The 15498-nt window shown below is 33.4% G+C and overlaps 1 protein-coding gene across 18 annotated transcripts in view; it reads right to left on the bottom strand.

Annotated features, from left to right (window-relative positions):
• Positions 1-5387: 5387 nt before the first annotated feature.
• Positions 5388-15498, bottom strand: part of RBM26 (RNA binding motif protein 26) — a 96825-nt gene continuing 86714 nt past the window's right edge. For 15 of the 18 annotated variants that reach the window (XM_033177460.1, XM_033177471.1, XM_033177462.1 and 12 more), the window contains 3 exons: positions 13147-14311; positions 12435-12493; positions 5388-8570 (listed from right to left, as the gene is read on the bottom strand). In XM_033177460.1, the coding sequence (XP_033033351.1) occupies positions 14222-14311 (90 nt within the window). In that variant the 3' untranslated portion in view covers positions 5388-8570; positions 12435-12493; positions 13147-14221. Of the gene's footprint in view, positions 8571-12434; positions 14312-15498 lie in introns of all 18 variants that reach the window. The other 3 variants (XM_033177456.1, XM_033177467.1, XM_033177464.1) reach the window with 3 other exon arrangements.

Below are 15498 nucleotides of genomic sequence, written 5' to 3'. Positions count from 1 at the left end.
TGGCATAGTCATGAAACTGACAGGGTTTCATTATGTTGCTCAGGCTGGTCTTGAACTCCTATACTCAAGCAGTCTGCCCACCTCAGTTTCCCCAAGTGCTGGGATTAGAGGCATGAGCCACTGCGCCTGACCTGTATGTTTATCTTTTATCCTGGAACCTTACTGAGCTTACTTGTTTTACATATTGGATTTTGTATGCAAACAATGTTATCCGCAAATAGGGAGTTTTAATGTTTTAACTCTTCCTTTCCAATCTCTATTTTTTCTTTTTGCTTTTTATCACATTAGCTACAATTTCCAACACTATGTTAATTAACAGATGTAAAAGCAGACTTCTCTGCCTTGTTTCCTATCAGAGGGAAGTAATTCAGTCATTCATCATTAATGAACATTAGCAGTAGCTTTTTTGTAGGTGCTTTTTATCAAGATGAAGTAGTTACCCTCTAATTTCTAATTTCCTAAGTTTTATCATTTCTGTATCACAAACACTGAATTTTGTCAAGTGCTTCTTCTCTGATTGATACAATCATGTGATTTACTTTTATTCAGCCTGATAATACAGTAGTCAGTTCTAAAATATTAAACCAGATTTCTATCTCTGGAATAACCCTCATTTGGTCTTTAAAAAGTATTGCCAAATTCTACTTGCTAACATTTTGCTAAGGATTTTCACATCTATATTCATAAGGATATTGGTCTGTAGTTTTCTCAGTTGTACTGTCTCTGGTTTTGGCAACAGAATAATTCCAGCTTCACAAAATGAAGTATTCTCTCCTTTTCTATTTTCTGGAAGAGATTGTATAGAATTAGTGTTAATTCTTCTTTAAATATTTGGTAGAATTCTCCAGTAATGCTTCCATCCCCAGACACTCTGATGTTATTAGCATGTAGCATGACCCAGTCATGGGGATTTAAAAAATCTCCCCGGGTGATTATACTTTGCAGTGTGGGAACCACTACCTTATTATATAGAGTGAATATGGCTAAGCCTATTATTATTTCATCTGTGCTTACCTTGTCTGCCTTGGTAGCCTACAATCCTAAGGCAGGACCAGGTCAACTTTTTTTTTTTTTTTTGAGCATGGATTGATTCATCAACTGATTGAATATTAGGCCCTTATGTGCTTATGATTACCAGTGTTAACAGATAATTATTGTATTGGATTGGAATTTCTTTTTGGGGGAGATTTAAAATTATAAACTCATCTTCCCTAATGGTTGTACGTTCTTCACACTTGTAAAAAACAAAGGTGGGGGACCGGGCGCAGTGGCTCACGTCTGTAATCCCAGCACTTTGGGAAGCCGAGGCGGGCGGATCACAAGGTCAGGAGATCGAGATCATCCTGGCTAACACAGTGAAACCCCGTCTCTACTAAAAATACAAAAAAAATTAGCCGGGCAGGGTGGCGGGCGCCTATAGTTCAAGCTACTGGGGAGACTGAGGCAGGAGAATGGCGTGAACCCGGGAGGCGGAGCTTGCAGTGAGCTGAGATGGCGCCAATGCACTCCAGCTGGGCGACAGAGTAAGACTCCGTCTCAAACAAACACAAAGGTGGGATGAGAGTTTGATGAGGACTATATTGGAGACAGAGTACAACATACCAAAATTTGGGGATTCAAATGTGGTAGAGAACATTGGTTTTCAGTATTTTAAAAACGATGGATCCCTTACATCCAATGAAACCTGACATAGAATCCCGACACAAGACCAGAGACTCTGGTAAAATCTTAGGTAGGAACCTTTCCCTCCCTCCCCCAACCCTTCTTAGGGCCATAAAATCTGGAGGCATGCTGTGGTCAACCACAGTTACATCTCCATACAGGAAGGCCCTATGTACACACACTGGGAAAATTGCCAGGTACAACTGGGCAAGAGTGGTCACAGGTAAGTTATGTAAACATAGCATAGAAAAAATCTTGGAATGTTGAACCTTGACACTGGGTCGCAGGGTATGGTTATGCCCTTATGTGATAATATAAATTGTGCTGCTTTTCCGGCAGGAAAGAAAAAAAGGGGTACTTTAGTACCCACTCAGGTTGCTGATCATTACCTCTATTTTGAGGGCTCCCCCAGCAGCAACACGAGAGACCTTGAACAGATGTGCTCTTGGATGCACCCTTTTCTATGAAGTTTTAATGTCACTTGATAATCAATAAACCTTATCAGTTGGAGAAGCAGCCAAACTGGACTACTTGCTTCCAGGCAGATTATAACCTAAAACAGAACTTTCACAAATGCAGGATTAAATTTGTCACCCATTTTCCTCTTCCCATCTGTAATACCTTAGATGGATCTATTTTGTAAGCATCCCAAATTAAGGATTCTCTCTGCTTCACTGGAGATCTTGACAAAGCAAAAAAGCCCCTTCTTCTTTCCATTAACCAAAATGGTTGTTTAGGATTCTATACAATGTTTAATATATGTAGTCTTCATTTTAGTATGACAAATGACATATGAGGGCTCATGATTAATAATCAGATCAGTAATCAAGAATATTTTTTGCCAAGAGTTGCCTTTTTGATTTTTTTGAAATTACCTCAGACATAACCACTGTTAAGTGCCATCTCCTTCCTAACATTCCTTAATTTCTGCTGATAAAAAATGTAAAATTGTAACATTATATATTCAACTACTTTGACAATTTCTAACTCCAACATTATAAACATATATTTTTTAAGTATTTCTTAACATTTCCAATTTGAAAATACAGGAAATTTGTCAAGTCTGAAGTCATAGATAATAACCTTCAAAAACTGGTTTGAAATGTCCTTGACATTATGAATATCACCTGTATTTCCAGACAGATTTGGTTTATATATCTCTGGGATAAATAAAAAACATTTTAACACAAAAAGTCAAAAAATGTCAAAGACTTCAAAGGCTTTGTTGTCACTTGTACTTTTTCTTCTTAAAAATCAGAAGTATGAAATGGTCTTTTTATTAACCTATGTCCTAAATTCAAAATCCCCCAAATACACTGCATACTAATCAGTTTCATGATTCAGAGCTCCGAATACAAAACGTACTACTGCTTCAGTAACACACATCTTAGATTTATAAAGTGAAACAAAGACTGAAAATTTAAGAACACTGTCAATAGTATTGCAAACCCTTGAATATTCAAAGTAATGTCATATGTGTACAAAATGTTCTCATTTCCACTTGAATAAAAACACGACCAGTATATGAATAGCTAACGAAAATATTCATGGTTTGCAGGAAATTTTCTTTCCAATGAAGTGAATTATGGTTTCAAAAATGAACAGGACGCCGCTGCTTACACCTGTAATCCCAGCACTTTGGGAAGCTGAGGCAGGCAGATTACGTGAGCTGGAGTTCGAGACTAGTCTGGGAAATACGGCAAACCGTCTCCACAAGAAACACAAAAATGAGACAGGCGTGCTGGTGCGTGCCTATAGTCCCAGCTACTTGGAAAACCAAGACAGGGCTGCCTAAGCCCAGGGAGGTCAAGGTTGCAGCAAGCCGAGATCAGCCACTGCACTTGAACCTGGGCTACAGAATAACACCCTGCCTCAAAAGAAAAAAAAAAAAAAAAGCCTTTTCTGTTTATGACAAAAAAAAAAAAAAAAAGGAAAAACATTATCTAGTTTTCTTTTGATAGTCCAGTTGATGCTTTGTTTGTATCAGTATGAAGTATGTTTTCATGGGGGAAAACACAAATTGCTTTTCTGGAGACAAGGCGTTTGGAGTGTTGATTAAAAACATGGGGACGTCTTTGTTTTGAGTTTTTATTTGGTGGTTCTGTGAATTCTCACAGTAAATATAGTACGAGAAATGAAAATTCCAATCCTGCTTCTGGCACTTATTTTACCTTATTTAATAAAAATAAAGATTATCTCCCATATCTTTCAATAGATACTCATGATGAGACTATCAAAAGTTTCTTGACAACTTATAAACCATCTGTAGTTTCAAGAAAAAAAAAATCTGCTATGGTATACAAAATCCTGGCAATTATATATTGTGTAAAATATCCATACTAGTGTCACTACTACAGCAGAGCTTAACTACTGTATTAGGCATAATTTGGTTTCTGTTATGAAAATGGAATAAATTCAGTAAGTTCTAACACATTTCAGAAAAAATAACTTATGCTGTTAACAAAGCAAAATTATTGCTCAGGTATTTATACATATCTGCTTTGTAAAGGAAAATGCAAAATGTATCACGAGTTTTAAAAACTATATATATTGACCATGAAGTTGAGAATATATCATGAATAATCAAAGGCATGATGTTCACAGCATTGCTTATACTAAAAAGTGGAGAGGTTAAATTCCCAAAATGATAACTGATTCATTACATTGATTCATCTTCAAATAATGGAGGAACCATTAAAAATAGTATCAATATCATAAGGGAAAAAAGGTTACAAGGCAGTAAAAATTATTTAATTCCATTTTTAAAATGTCTGGAGATCATTTATAAATGACAGGCTATCATATTACCTCCACACTTTTAAAAATGTTTAGCTTCTCCACAATATTACATGATTAAAAAAAGATTAAAGGACAAATTCATTCATTGTGCAGAAACACTTTTCAGGTAAGTGAAGGCAGACAACATGCTTCATCTGCAACTTCTCCACAGGGGCTGGCCACGCGTGCTTGTGTGCATATACACAAACACGTCACTTTCTAAAATAATTGTACCACTATTAACCAAAGTCCTCTACTTCACTAGATCTCTTTTAACTAGACTTTTATCACATTTGTGATCTGTAGATGAGAATGTATTTTCTTGCAGCAGCAGTGTCACCTTACCACGTTACAGATGACAGAAAATACATATGCGATGAAAATCGAAATAATTCATCATTCAATAAACTATTAAATATGAAATGAACATGCTGAATGATGGAAAAGCAGGCCAAATCAGATCGGGGGAAAAATGGTCCAGATGAACTGTGGAAATTACAGAAGTTCTGAAAACTTTCAACAGCTTTGTAAATGGACATTATAAGCACTTTGTGTCTAACTGCACTTCAGGAACTATGGCATTCCTTCTTTAACATCAGAATAGTATTTTTACACTTATCACTTACAATAAGGAGAATTTTTTGGCTGCCAAGCGGAATAAGGAGAAAAACTTCCAAGCAGTAAAGGAGTCAGGAATTAGGGGGAAGGGTCATGAGGATTTGTGTATGTGTGAAAGGAGGAGACATTAAGCCAGTGACATATTGGTGCCAAAATTGACTTAATACAACTTAAAATGGAGGGTAAAGAGGGGAAGAGGAAATGTAGAGTCATTTCTTTGTATAAACATTCTCAGAATTCTCAATAATGTAATGCCTAATGAATGCAATTTTTTCCAGTATAAATTAATATAACTGATGCAAGATGTAGGACAATTTTAAAACATCAACTGTTTTTAGTAAGACTTTTATTTTGAAAATTTTCAAAATATAAAAATAATAAATATGGATTTAACAAAACATAATTCAACTATAAATAATAAAAATGTTGACAACCCCACATAAACATTTAATACTATAAACATTCTAAGCATACAAGAGTAGTTTTCTAGTTCAAGTTTTATCTTTTTTCAGTTCAAGTTATCACTTTAAAAAAATAAACAAAAAAGCTGCTACAGCTTAACCAATTGCTCTCGCTCCACTCAAAGAGCAGGGAAATTTTTTCCCCATGCCAACACACATTCATGAAATGGGATACTTATGGGCACAGGTATTTAAAACTGGAACAATCCAGTCTCCAAACAAGAAGACTCCTTTGGTGTTTTTCAATTCAACAGTCCACAGACATTGCATTAAAATAAACCACTTATTAGAAGAAATCTTGTGCCAGACAGTATGTTCTGAAGTAGCATCACACCCAAAACAGGTTTAACCTTCTGAGAATGAAAAGCAGGCATCCATGAATGCTTTGCTGATACTTAAAACATTCTATCATGTGAACATTCATTAAGGTGCTGGAAGGAAATCATGGGGACAAAACAAAAAACTCGACACATCAATGCAAAAACCTACAATGCAGTAATACATCTCTTTACAACTCATCAAATGTTCTGTGAATATTTAAGAATCACTATGCCTCCTCTAGAGTGATGGATGTGGGAATTTAAAGCAAAGCAGGATTACGTATTTTAGTATTAAAAAAGTTTTTCATTTGAAATAAGGGAAAACCAGCCATGCTGAATGTTTTTGGATTCTAGCCAAATTAACTGCCTTCCTCTTAACAAAACAATTTTCTTTTTGGGAAGCTGGGCACAAGTAAGTGTAAGGTCATTCTGCATCATATTCTTAAATTACGATGTGTTTCTAATGGGCTGAGCTCTTTATCCACACATCAGAGACCACTTTTATAATTATGCTGCTGCTACATTATCATAAATCACAAGCAATCAGATTAAAACCTAGCAGAGTCTGAACAATGGGTTCAAAAATGATATTGAAAGGTTTTATAGCACCAATGACTTTTTCCTAAGACACTTGAGGGGCCTGTATCATTTTAAAGTATGATTTATCTTGTAAACAAGACCAAAAATATTCAGTTGATCTGTATTTTGAGCATAAATATTTATAAACTCTATTTTAAAAAAAACAAATATAGCATGACTAGAGCAGCTTAATAGTGTAAAATCTAAGTATATTGAAAAATATAAAGATATATAAAAGGCTTTCATTATGCAATCATGCAGAGGAAACTGCTTCGTTCAATTACACAAAAGTGATTCTGTACAGTTATCTACAATAGCTCCATGAGAATCCTACTTAGGAAAATAATGAAAACCTTATCTTTAATTAATCAACATATGGGGATTTTAAATATGTAACTGACTAGATCTCACAGCAATTTTCAAAAAGCGCAGTGATCTTCGTGAGAGTCATCTTGACTTCTGATTCTCAACGGTATCTTCAATTTTGTTTTGCTTTGTTTTTAATTTTAAAAGCAAAAAATGAAAAACCAAACCCAACCGAACAAAAACACCAGGATGACAAAGCTGCAGGTAGTGGCATGTGGTCCATATCCATTAAGCAATCAACACTGTTAACACCTAGTGTCTTCAGACAATGGTCTTTACCCTAGCAGTAAGCCACTGTAGTAGGGCAGAAAATTCTTTGTTCAAAATTAAAAATACTCAACTATTTTGGGAAAATATTTATGAACACCCTGTGGCTAGTTTGCAAATGTGAACCAAAAGTCTTAACAATAATAAAAAAAAAAAAAAAAAAAAAAGCGCCTTGTAAGCTACCAGGTCCTTAAAATATTAGAAGACTTTCTAATTGACGTATTTTCTTTAACCAAGCCTAGAATTAACCATGCTATGTCCAACCAATGTGGATCAAAACAGATAATTTACATTATGACTGATGTGTTTATTACATTCTTTTCATTTTTCATGACAAATGCAATGCATACTCAAGGGGAAAAAAATTTGAATATTCAGCTTTGCACCAAAAAAAAAAAAAGTGATAAAGGTAGTATGACTGGATAAAAATAAAAACGAGGGTGAATAAAAATCAGTGTAAATTGGACTTTTCTAATATAGCTACTACCAAGTACAGCTTTCAACTTTTTAAATGCCTCCTGAGAAATCTACGAAGGAATACTCAGAAACTAAGTGAAAACATTTCTTATGGTTCCCATTATAGAAAGGATATTGTGGGTACATATTTAGGATGAGATTTAATCATATTCTTTATAAGTAATTCTAAGCCATATTAAGCCATATTGCTTATAAATAATTTGGACATACACTTCTTAAAATGGGTAAAAACTCGTCTTTACCAATTTTAGGTACACGACACCATTTCCTCTTGCTTTAAAGGTCATCTTTGATGTCTTGATTGAAAAGTCCAAAAAATGTGAAAAAATTATGTTAAGACATACAATAAGTTTTAAAAGACTTGTAATCCACAGATTATCATTTGTCACTTAGAAGAAAATTATTTCCTTTGTTGGCTCTTAAGAGTTAAGAATTTTTTAAAAAAAATTTGGGTAAATGACCTTGGCAACATCATCAGAAAGTATAGTCAGAAGAAATGCACAAGCTATTACAGTACATAAAAAAGTACTTTATCATCTATTCAAAATTATTTTAAGTGGCTATCCTACTCCCAGAAATACATCTTAAGATCCCCCCAAAATTAAAACCAAACTCATGTTTAACTTTTTAATTCATTTTCATTTTAAATTGTTCATGCTGATGAACACAGTAGTATATGGCTTTACAGATTTCCTAGACACAATCCTCAATTTGGCTCAGACTGAATATATGTCATCCAAGAGAACTTTTTCATTCCTTCTTAAGGTGTTTAAAAAATAAATGGCTATAAAGTACAGGGAGAAAACATTTAAGAATAAGGTCAGAGCACACATTCAGATACACTTTGAACTCAGATGTACTCTTAGAGAACTGTAGAGATAAAATGCTAATTATAGTACATGTAAACATCTGTTCAAATTGATAAAGAGTGAACATAAAATAATAGGATGATATTATTGTAACAGTCGTCTCCAGACAGGAACTGGTCTTGCTCTTGCAGTCACAAAGCTAAGGGAATTCAGGCAATGATGATCTCTCTCTGCTGGAAAAAGAGAAGACTATTAAAAAAAAACTTTGAAAACAGCAAATAAATCTAAAACTTGAATCACATCATAAATTGACCTCCAACTTTTCTAAACATTAAAAAAATCTATTTGAGAAAGAAATCAAAATCAAAGTTGCAGGAAGATTACACAAAGCTTTGGGCTAAAATGATTTTAACAAAACCTCTCTGCATCATGCTTCCTTCAAACATTAGGCTGCAAAAGATCACAGCATACAACACATCTATGGTCTAAAATTTTCATTAGAAAAACTAGTAACTGATATGGAAAATTTTCACAGAGATGTGGGTAGGCAAAGAAATTTTAAGAAATCATGAATTCCAAGACTTTGTAAATAAAAATGAAAACAGAAACAATTTTCTTAAGGTTTCCCAAAGATTTCAAAGTAATTGCAAGATACATCTAATTTTCTTAAACTCCATATGATAATCACTTCATTTGTTAATCACATTATATGAAGTAAAAGTATACTAAGCACAAAGGCCCACAGTAAAAATAAAAGGAATACATGGAAATCAGACAGTGCCTGGTATATAAGGAGAGGCTTACTTTGGATGATGGGAAAATGAGTAGATGGATGAAATAAACAGTGAGGGAGGAATTTAGGAATTTAGGAAGCAGCAAGTATAAAAAGCAGATACCAAAAAAAGTAGAATTTTAAAATGCTTTTAATTACATTAAGTAACAAGCACATAATATGGATAAACGGCAAGAAAGTTATTACCAAATTAGGTGTTTTTCTACTAAGCAAGTTTGACGTTTTTCATTAGCAATTATTGGGAATGGCAGTCATGTTCACCAGTTTCTTTCCTAGGATTTTTAGGTAGCAACTTTGGAAGATTATCTGTTGTCATCTGATAGGTATATAATGATCAGAAAGGAAAAATTTAAAAACTGCTCTTCTCTAAAGTCCTGTATACATACCTTTGAGCAACTAGCCAGTTCAAGAAGTTAACAGGAACAAGGTAGTTCCTGAGATCTGGGAAAAGGAAATTTTCTTCTTGTCTTACAAATATTGTACACTAGTAATGTAATTATGCATTAAATTTTCATTTGTAATTTATAGTATTTTATAAGAACTAGAAAAGCCCCGAGAGAAAGACCAAAAAGTTAACTAAGCCAGAATTTCACACAGGAAATTTTTGTTTTAAAAGGCTAATATAGACTTTTGTAAGTGGGGCAGGGTGTGTCTGTGTATGTGTGTGTGTGTGTTGGGTGGAGCTTACAAAATTGATATAAATTCTAGAAGAACTAAAACTAGTTTTTTATCATTAGTCTACACTGTTAAGGGGGAAAAGAAAGAAAATATTGATAAAGTTTGCTTCATACTCTAAAATAGCCAGTGATATTTCAACATACCAAATAAGCAACTGTTGCTTCCTTTTTGAACCCTTATAGGCAATGGTTAGTGTTCCAAGTAAGAGTGGATAGACTCCCCCAAAATCAGTTCTAGTAAGAAGACATTTCTTTCCATTAAACTTAGCCACACTTTCTACAGGAAATCAGCTAAAACAGTGAAGTCCTGTCTTTAAACTATTAGTTGTCATACTTAATCAAATCACAATAAAACAAAAGCTATGGAATATTCTCCCACTCCTGCAACATGTTTTCATCGAATGCTTGGGTATCAGTTAAATATAAAATTTAATTTGATATGTTACAATTATCCAGTAACATTTAAAACAACACTGCTTAAGTAGAGACACAAAATATTGGGTGAAATATGTAAAACGACAACTCAACCATCCCTTGAAATAATCCTAATCAATCTTTTAACCAGTAATACACAATGTTCCTCAATTTTTTCCTGTAGGAAGAGGTGACCTACATTGCTGTCCTCAATCCTTTTCCAACTCCCAAATCAGTCTGCAGCCCAGGTCTGTACTAAAGCAAAATAATCTGTTAGGAGAGCTGCAGAATTAAAAAATGTGTTTCTAGTTTTAGGTAGCATATTGTTTTGTTTTGTTTTAAAGAATAAACTGAGATGGAAAGGAGAATTTAAATCCATACTGGTGAGAGAACTGACTGTATCTGCATTACTAGCAAGTACTTCTACTTTAAACCTCTGAATTTAGACAGAAAATGAAAAGTTACAATTGGGAAAAGGAAGTGCTAGTGAATACAGAAGTTCATCTCTATTTTATAGGCTGAAAGTGATTTGTGCTGGCAAATGCAAGCATGTAGGAACACTATACACAAAATTGTACCAATAGGCATCATATAAATTATCATAACCAAACCCAAGTTGCTTCCAATGATAAAATGATAGAAAACAATGACGACAACAGGGAGAACTGGCTTATATTAAATTGTTTTGTATCAAACACTAATACAGTACCAGGGAAACTACAGATGTAAAAGGGACCTTAGAGAGATCATCTAGTCCAACTCTTTTTACTTTACAGACAAGGAAACAACCCTGGATAAGGCAAGAGACTTGCCTAAGGCCACAGAGTTAAGTTGCAGAACTGGGACCAAAAGCTAAATCTCTTATAAACCTTGTCTAGTATTCTAAACTAGGTCACCTTTGGATATAAAAATTAGTGGGATGGACTAGACTGGTGACTCTTAGTATTTCTAATCATACACACTGACAGAAACGAAAAGTGTATTTTACCTCTGAAACAGATCACAACATTACCCCAAAATATTAATGCCTTACTAAATGTTGTGGAAACTCCACGAAGTCTACATATGTGTATACCTCCAACAGTACTTGTTACCCCACCAGTGACAAACTTGAACTGTATCAATTGCTTAGTAAAATGCTCCCAGTGACTGAGGATATCTTCAAGAGATTTTTGGAAAATTGATAAGAATTAACAAGGGAGGTATTTGTCACTCTATGATTGGATATTTAAATATGCATTCATTCATTCATTAATTCATCCAACAAACATTTGAGTGCCCACTATAAGCCTGGCTTTGTGATAAGCACTAGAGATAAAATGATGAATAAGACATGGTCCACCTTCCTAGAGGAGCTTGTAATCTAGTGGGGAAGACAGACATAAACCAGATAAATTATATTACAATGTAAGTACTGTAACAGAGATATGAACAAAGTGCTGTATTAAAAGGGAGGGTATAAGTATGAACTGGCGAATGACCAAGTAGAATGTCTACTAATTTTGTGCAGTACCTTGTGCAGTACCTTTGAGGCAAGAACTACCATATTTACTATAAACACAATCTCATGTTCCACTCCATCAATAATTAGGAAAGCAGCAACAACATAGAGTTTAAAAAAAAAAAAAAAAAAAAAGGTTGGCACTGAAATCAGAATACTTGAATTCAAATCTGTTTTCACCCACTAGCTATGACGACATCATCCCATCTCTATTAGCCTAAGTTTCCTTATCTGTAAAATGGAAATTAATAACTCCTTCCTAAGTTTTAAACGAGAACATATGAAAGTACATGTAGAGTACTAGTATTTATAAACAAGTAAAATATTCAGTAGCAACTTAATAGTAAGTAATATTTATAATTAAGATCATATTAATACTATGATGATATAACTGTAAACCTAATTAATGTTCATAAGATTTAATCTCCATTCTTTGGGACCACACTGAAACATATTTGTCTTCTGATTCATTAAAAGCAACATATTTAAACTTAAAATATTTTAAGTTCTAGGTTACTTGGACATTTTAGGCTAGGAAAACAGATTAGCTATTCATGGACTGAAATAAACAGAATATGTATTTTCAGTTACATTATAAGGGAATTTTTAAATTTTTGAAATATCAGGCTAAAACATACTAATCAAATTATAAAGCCAAAAATCAGCATGGAGATTTAACTGGCCTTTGAAAGATTTACTTTCTTTATAATACCTGTTTGGTGTAAAGAGAAGAAACGTGAGCCTCTGCCAATTTGGCACCTTTCACGACTACTAAAAAGAAAAGAAAACAAACTTACCTAATGAATCAGAATAGCACATAGTCAACATACAAGAGACTACATAAAAATAGATCTTTGATTTAAATATATAAGTAAAAATAGTGACTTTTAGAGCAAAGTCACTATTTTGACAAGTGAAATCTGATTTTGAAATTTTAAATATAAACATATACACTAATTGCAAGGCAAAGCATTTCTATGAAATAGTGTTATCATCAAGAAAATGCACACAACTTCAACCTCAATTAGTGGGGTATGGGGAATAAGAAAAAGAACAGCATCCTTAAGTTACTCCACTGGCAGAAGACTATGGTGGTGGTGGAACAAGAGCTTTTGATTGTGAGGACCCCAATATGGAAGAAAGTAATTTTTTAAATGTGATTTTTTAAATATTATTACTATCATCTCAAGAGAGGCAGAAACACTTGCAATCGAAATGAATTTTAAAATATAAATATGTAATCTCCCACCCCCATTCTACAAAGAATGCATTCATTTCCTGGAAACTGCTGTATCAACTTGCAATGATCATGTTCATTTGCAAAAGAAATCCACTTAAAAAAATCACAGTATTGTTGCAAACGTCAAAGATTTTTATACAAGTATAGGAAGTACACACTTAAAATATCAGACTGGAACACTTACCAAACAGTGTTTTCCTAAAGTAGTATCTATAGTACATTTCTTTATTCATTTATCTTCAAATGGTCAAGTTTTCTTTCATACATCCAAAATGTAATGTGATGTTTTCTTATTCATCAAATGTTAGCTCTACTTGTAGTCTGGTTCCAAACTAATCAGCCTGCTTTTTAAGACATTTGTTGAAAATTTATAGGATCAAACCAAACTCAAGTGGTATAATTTTTAAACATTGGATTGTACATTATTGTAAGGGTACCAGTAACCATTATTATTAAGAATAAATTAGTGATTATAGCTCCTTTTGTGATAATTGGGGGGAAGGGTAGATCACCATCTGGAATGGTCTATTTTAAGTTTTTTCTTTTGTTTTTTCTTTTCTTTTCTTTTTTTAAATCAAGGAACATTGTCTTGGCTTTTTTTTTTTTTGTCACTGCTTTTTTCTTTTCTTTTCTTTTTTTTTTTTTTTAAGAGACCATTCCACTTTATTATAACATCCGGATGCATAAGGACTCATGTAAAGCAGTCAAACACCATTATCATTAAAACCCATATGGTAAAATACATACACAGTCCAACAAAAGGCTAATACATAGTAAAGCCTAAGCATACTACTATGTAATATTATAATACATAACTTGGAGACTTTAGTTAGAGTACTATGTTATCTATTCAGTTTTGAAAACATTCATTAAGATTTTAAATGCAAATTCATTCCTTATTTGGAATAAAACAAAATCCTCTAAGTTATAACAAGTATTGGTCATAAGTTTTCAGACCTATTCATTAAATTACAAAGAACCCAAAGAATTCTGTAATGTCCAGTAGAAGTATGTAATAAAAACATTGCATATGTTTCTAGTGTGATGTCTTTAGCAATTGTTTACTGAAATAAAATGCAAACATCAATCTTTCAAAATACAAGATCAGAAGGTAGTTTTCTTCTTTTTTGTCTATTTGTGAAATCCATCTTCATCACATTTTACCAAAAATTGTTTTTACAAATATGTAAAAGTACATTAGATAATACTAATGAAACACAGGTAGAGTTCTAGCATATGTAGATCAATGATCAGTCAAATCATCTTCTCCAAGAACGAGATTCATTGTCCTCTTCTTCTTCATCATCATCTTGAAGTAATGAGTCATCCACCAAAGACTCTTCCTGAAACTTTAGGTTAAAATGTATTTAGGAATTTACCCAAAAAAAAAAGAAAAGAAAAAAAAGGTGACACTTTTAAATACTGATCTCTCTCAACCGAGTTGAATACAAAAGGCATTTTTATAGCTAGAACATTCACAAAACAAGGAAAAGCGACATTTAACCACTCAATGATTTCTCTATATGATCTATTCTATTGTTTGCATGAAACACACTAAACAAATTATCAAATTAAGCCTTTGTACATGCCATTTTTTCCTGCCTCTCTTTAGCAAATTACACCATCTTCTGTAACTTTAAAATATTGGTCAAACTTTTTTAAAAAAGAAAACAGTAAGTTTTCTCTCATTTACCCTCCTAACCTTGAATACTAAAATCAACCAATGACTTGTATAAAATTCTACCAGGATTTATATTTATATTTATTTTCTGCTGTATGCAACAAACATTTTCTATTATTGCATTCCTTTCTTTTCCCCATTCCCTTCATAAACACTTCTCAGACTGCTATTTCAAACTTTTCAAAATACCTAATACCAGGAGCTCTCCTGCTTTTCTCCCCATTCAATTCAAACTCATGGAAGGACAAAGGTATAATCTAAAATATAAAATGACAAATCATGTATATGAGTTTCAAAATATACATTTTTATTCTTGCATTTGACTATGGATATGTATAACAGCCTTGAAATGCTCTTCAAACAAAATGAAGTGCCATTATGAAGGTAAAACATGGAATCATTTAGTTTCCCCACCTTACCTTTATTTCTTAAGTTAAACTTTCTCCTAAAGTTTATTTGGTGATTAAATAAGAGTTGCTTACTTTTAAGTTTTTGCTTTCAAAGGGCTCTACCACTTCACTGGCCCATACCTCTTAGCCATCAGACTAATTGCTGTTACTCAAAGAAAAATGCACACTTCCATTTTTCCTGATGCTTATTCCTCCATCTAAAATACCTCTAAATTATATTCCCAGCTCCAGTTCTAGATTATGAAAGCTATTTTATTGCTTAGGGCCCAGTTCCACTGTCAATGCCTCCTTTAAAATTTTCCGGGATGGAAACAATCACTCCTTCCTCTGAGTTTCCAGAGCATGTTGTTCAAATCTTTATTCAGCGTTATCAGTCTGACTTTTATTGTAACTAGTTTCTTATGTGTCTGCCACCACCCCCCTTTTCAGATTATAAGCTCCTTGA

Source organism: Trachypithecus francoisi, unplaced genomic scaffold, assembly GCF_009764315.1.
Source record: "Trachypithecus francoisi isolate TF-2019V2 unplaced genomic scaffold, Tfra_2.0 Lachesis_group18, whole genome shotgun sequence".
NCBI lineage: Eukaryota > Metazoa > Chordata > Mammalia > Primates > Cercopithecidae > Trachypithecus > Trachypithecus francoisi.
The sequence above is the reverse complement of the archived record's forward strand: the minus strand, read 5'-3'. Positions and strand labels throughout refer to the sequence as shown.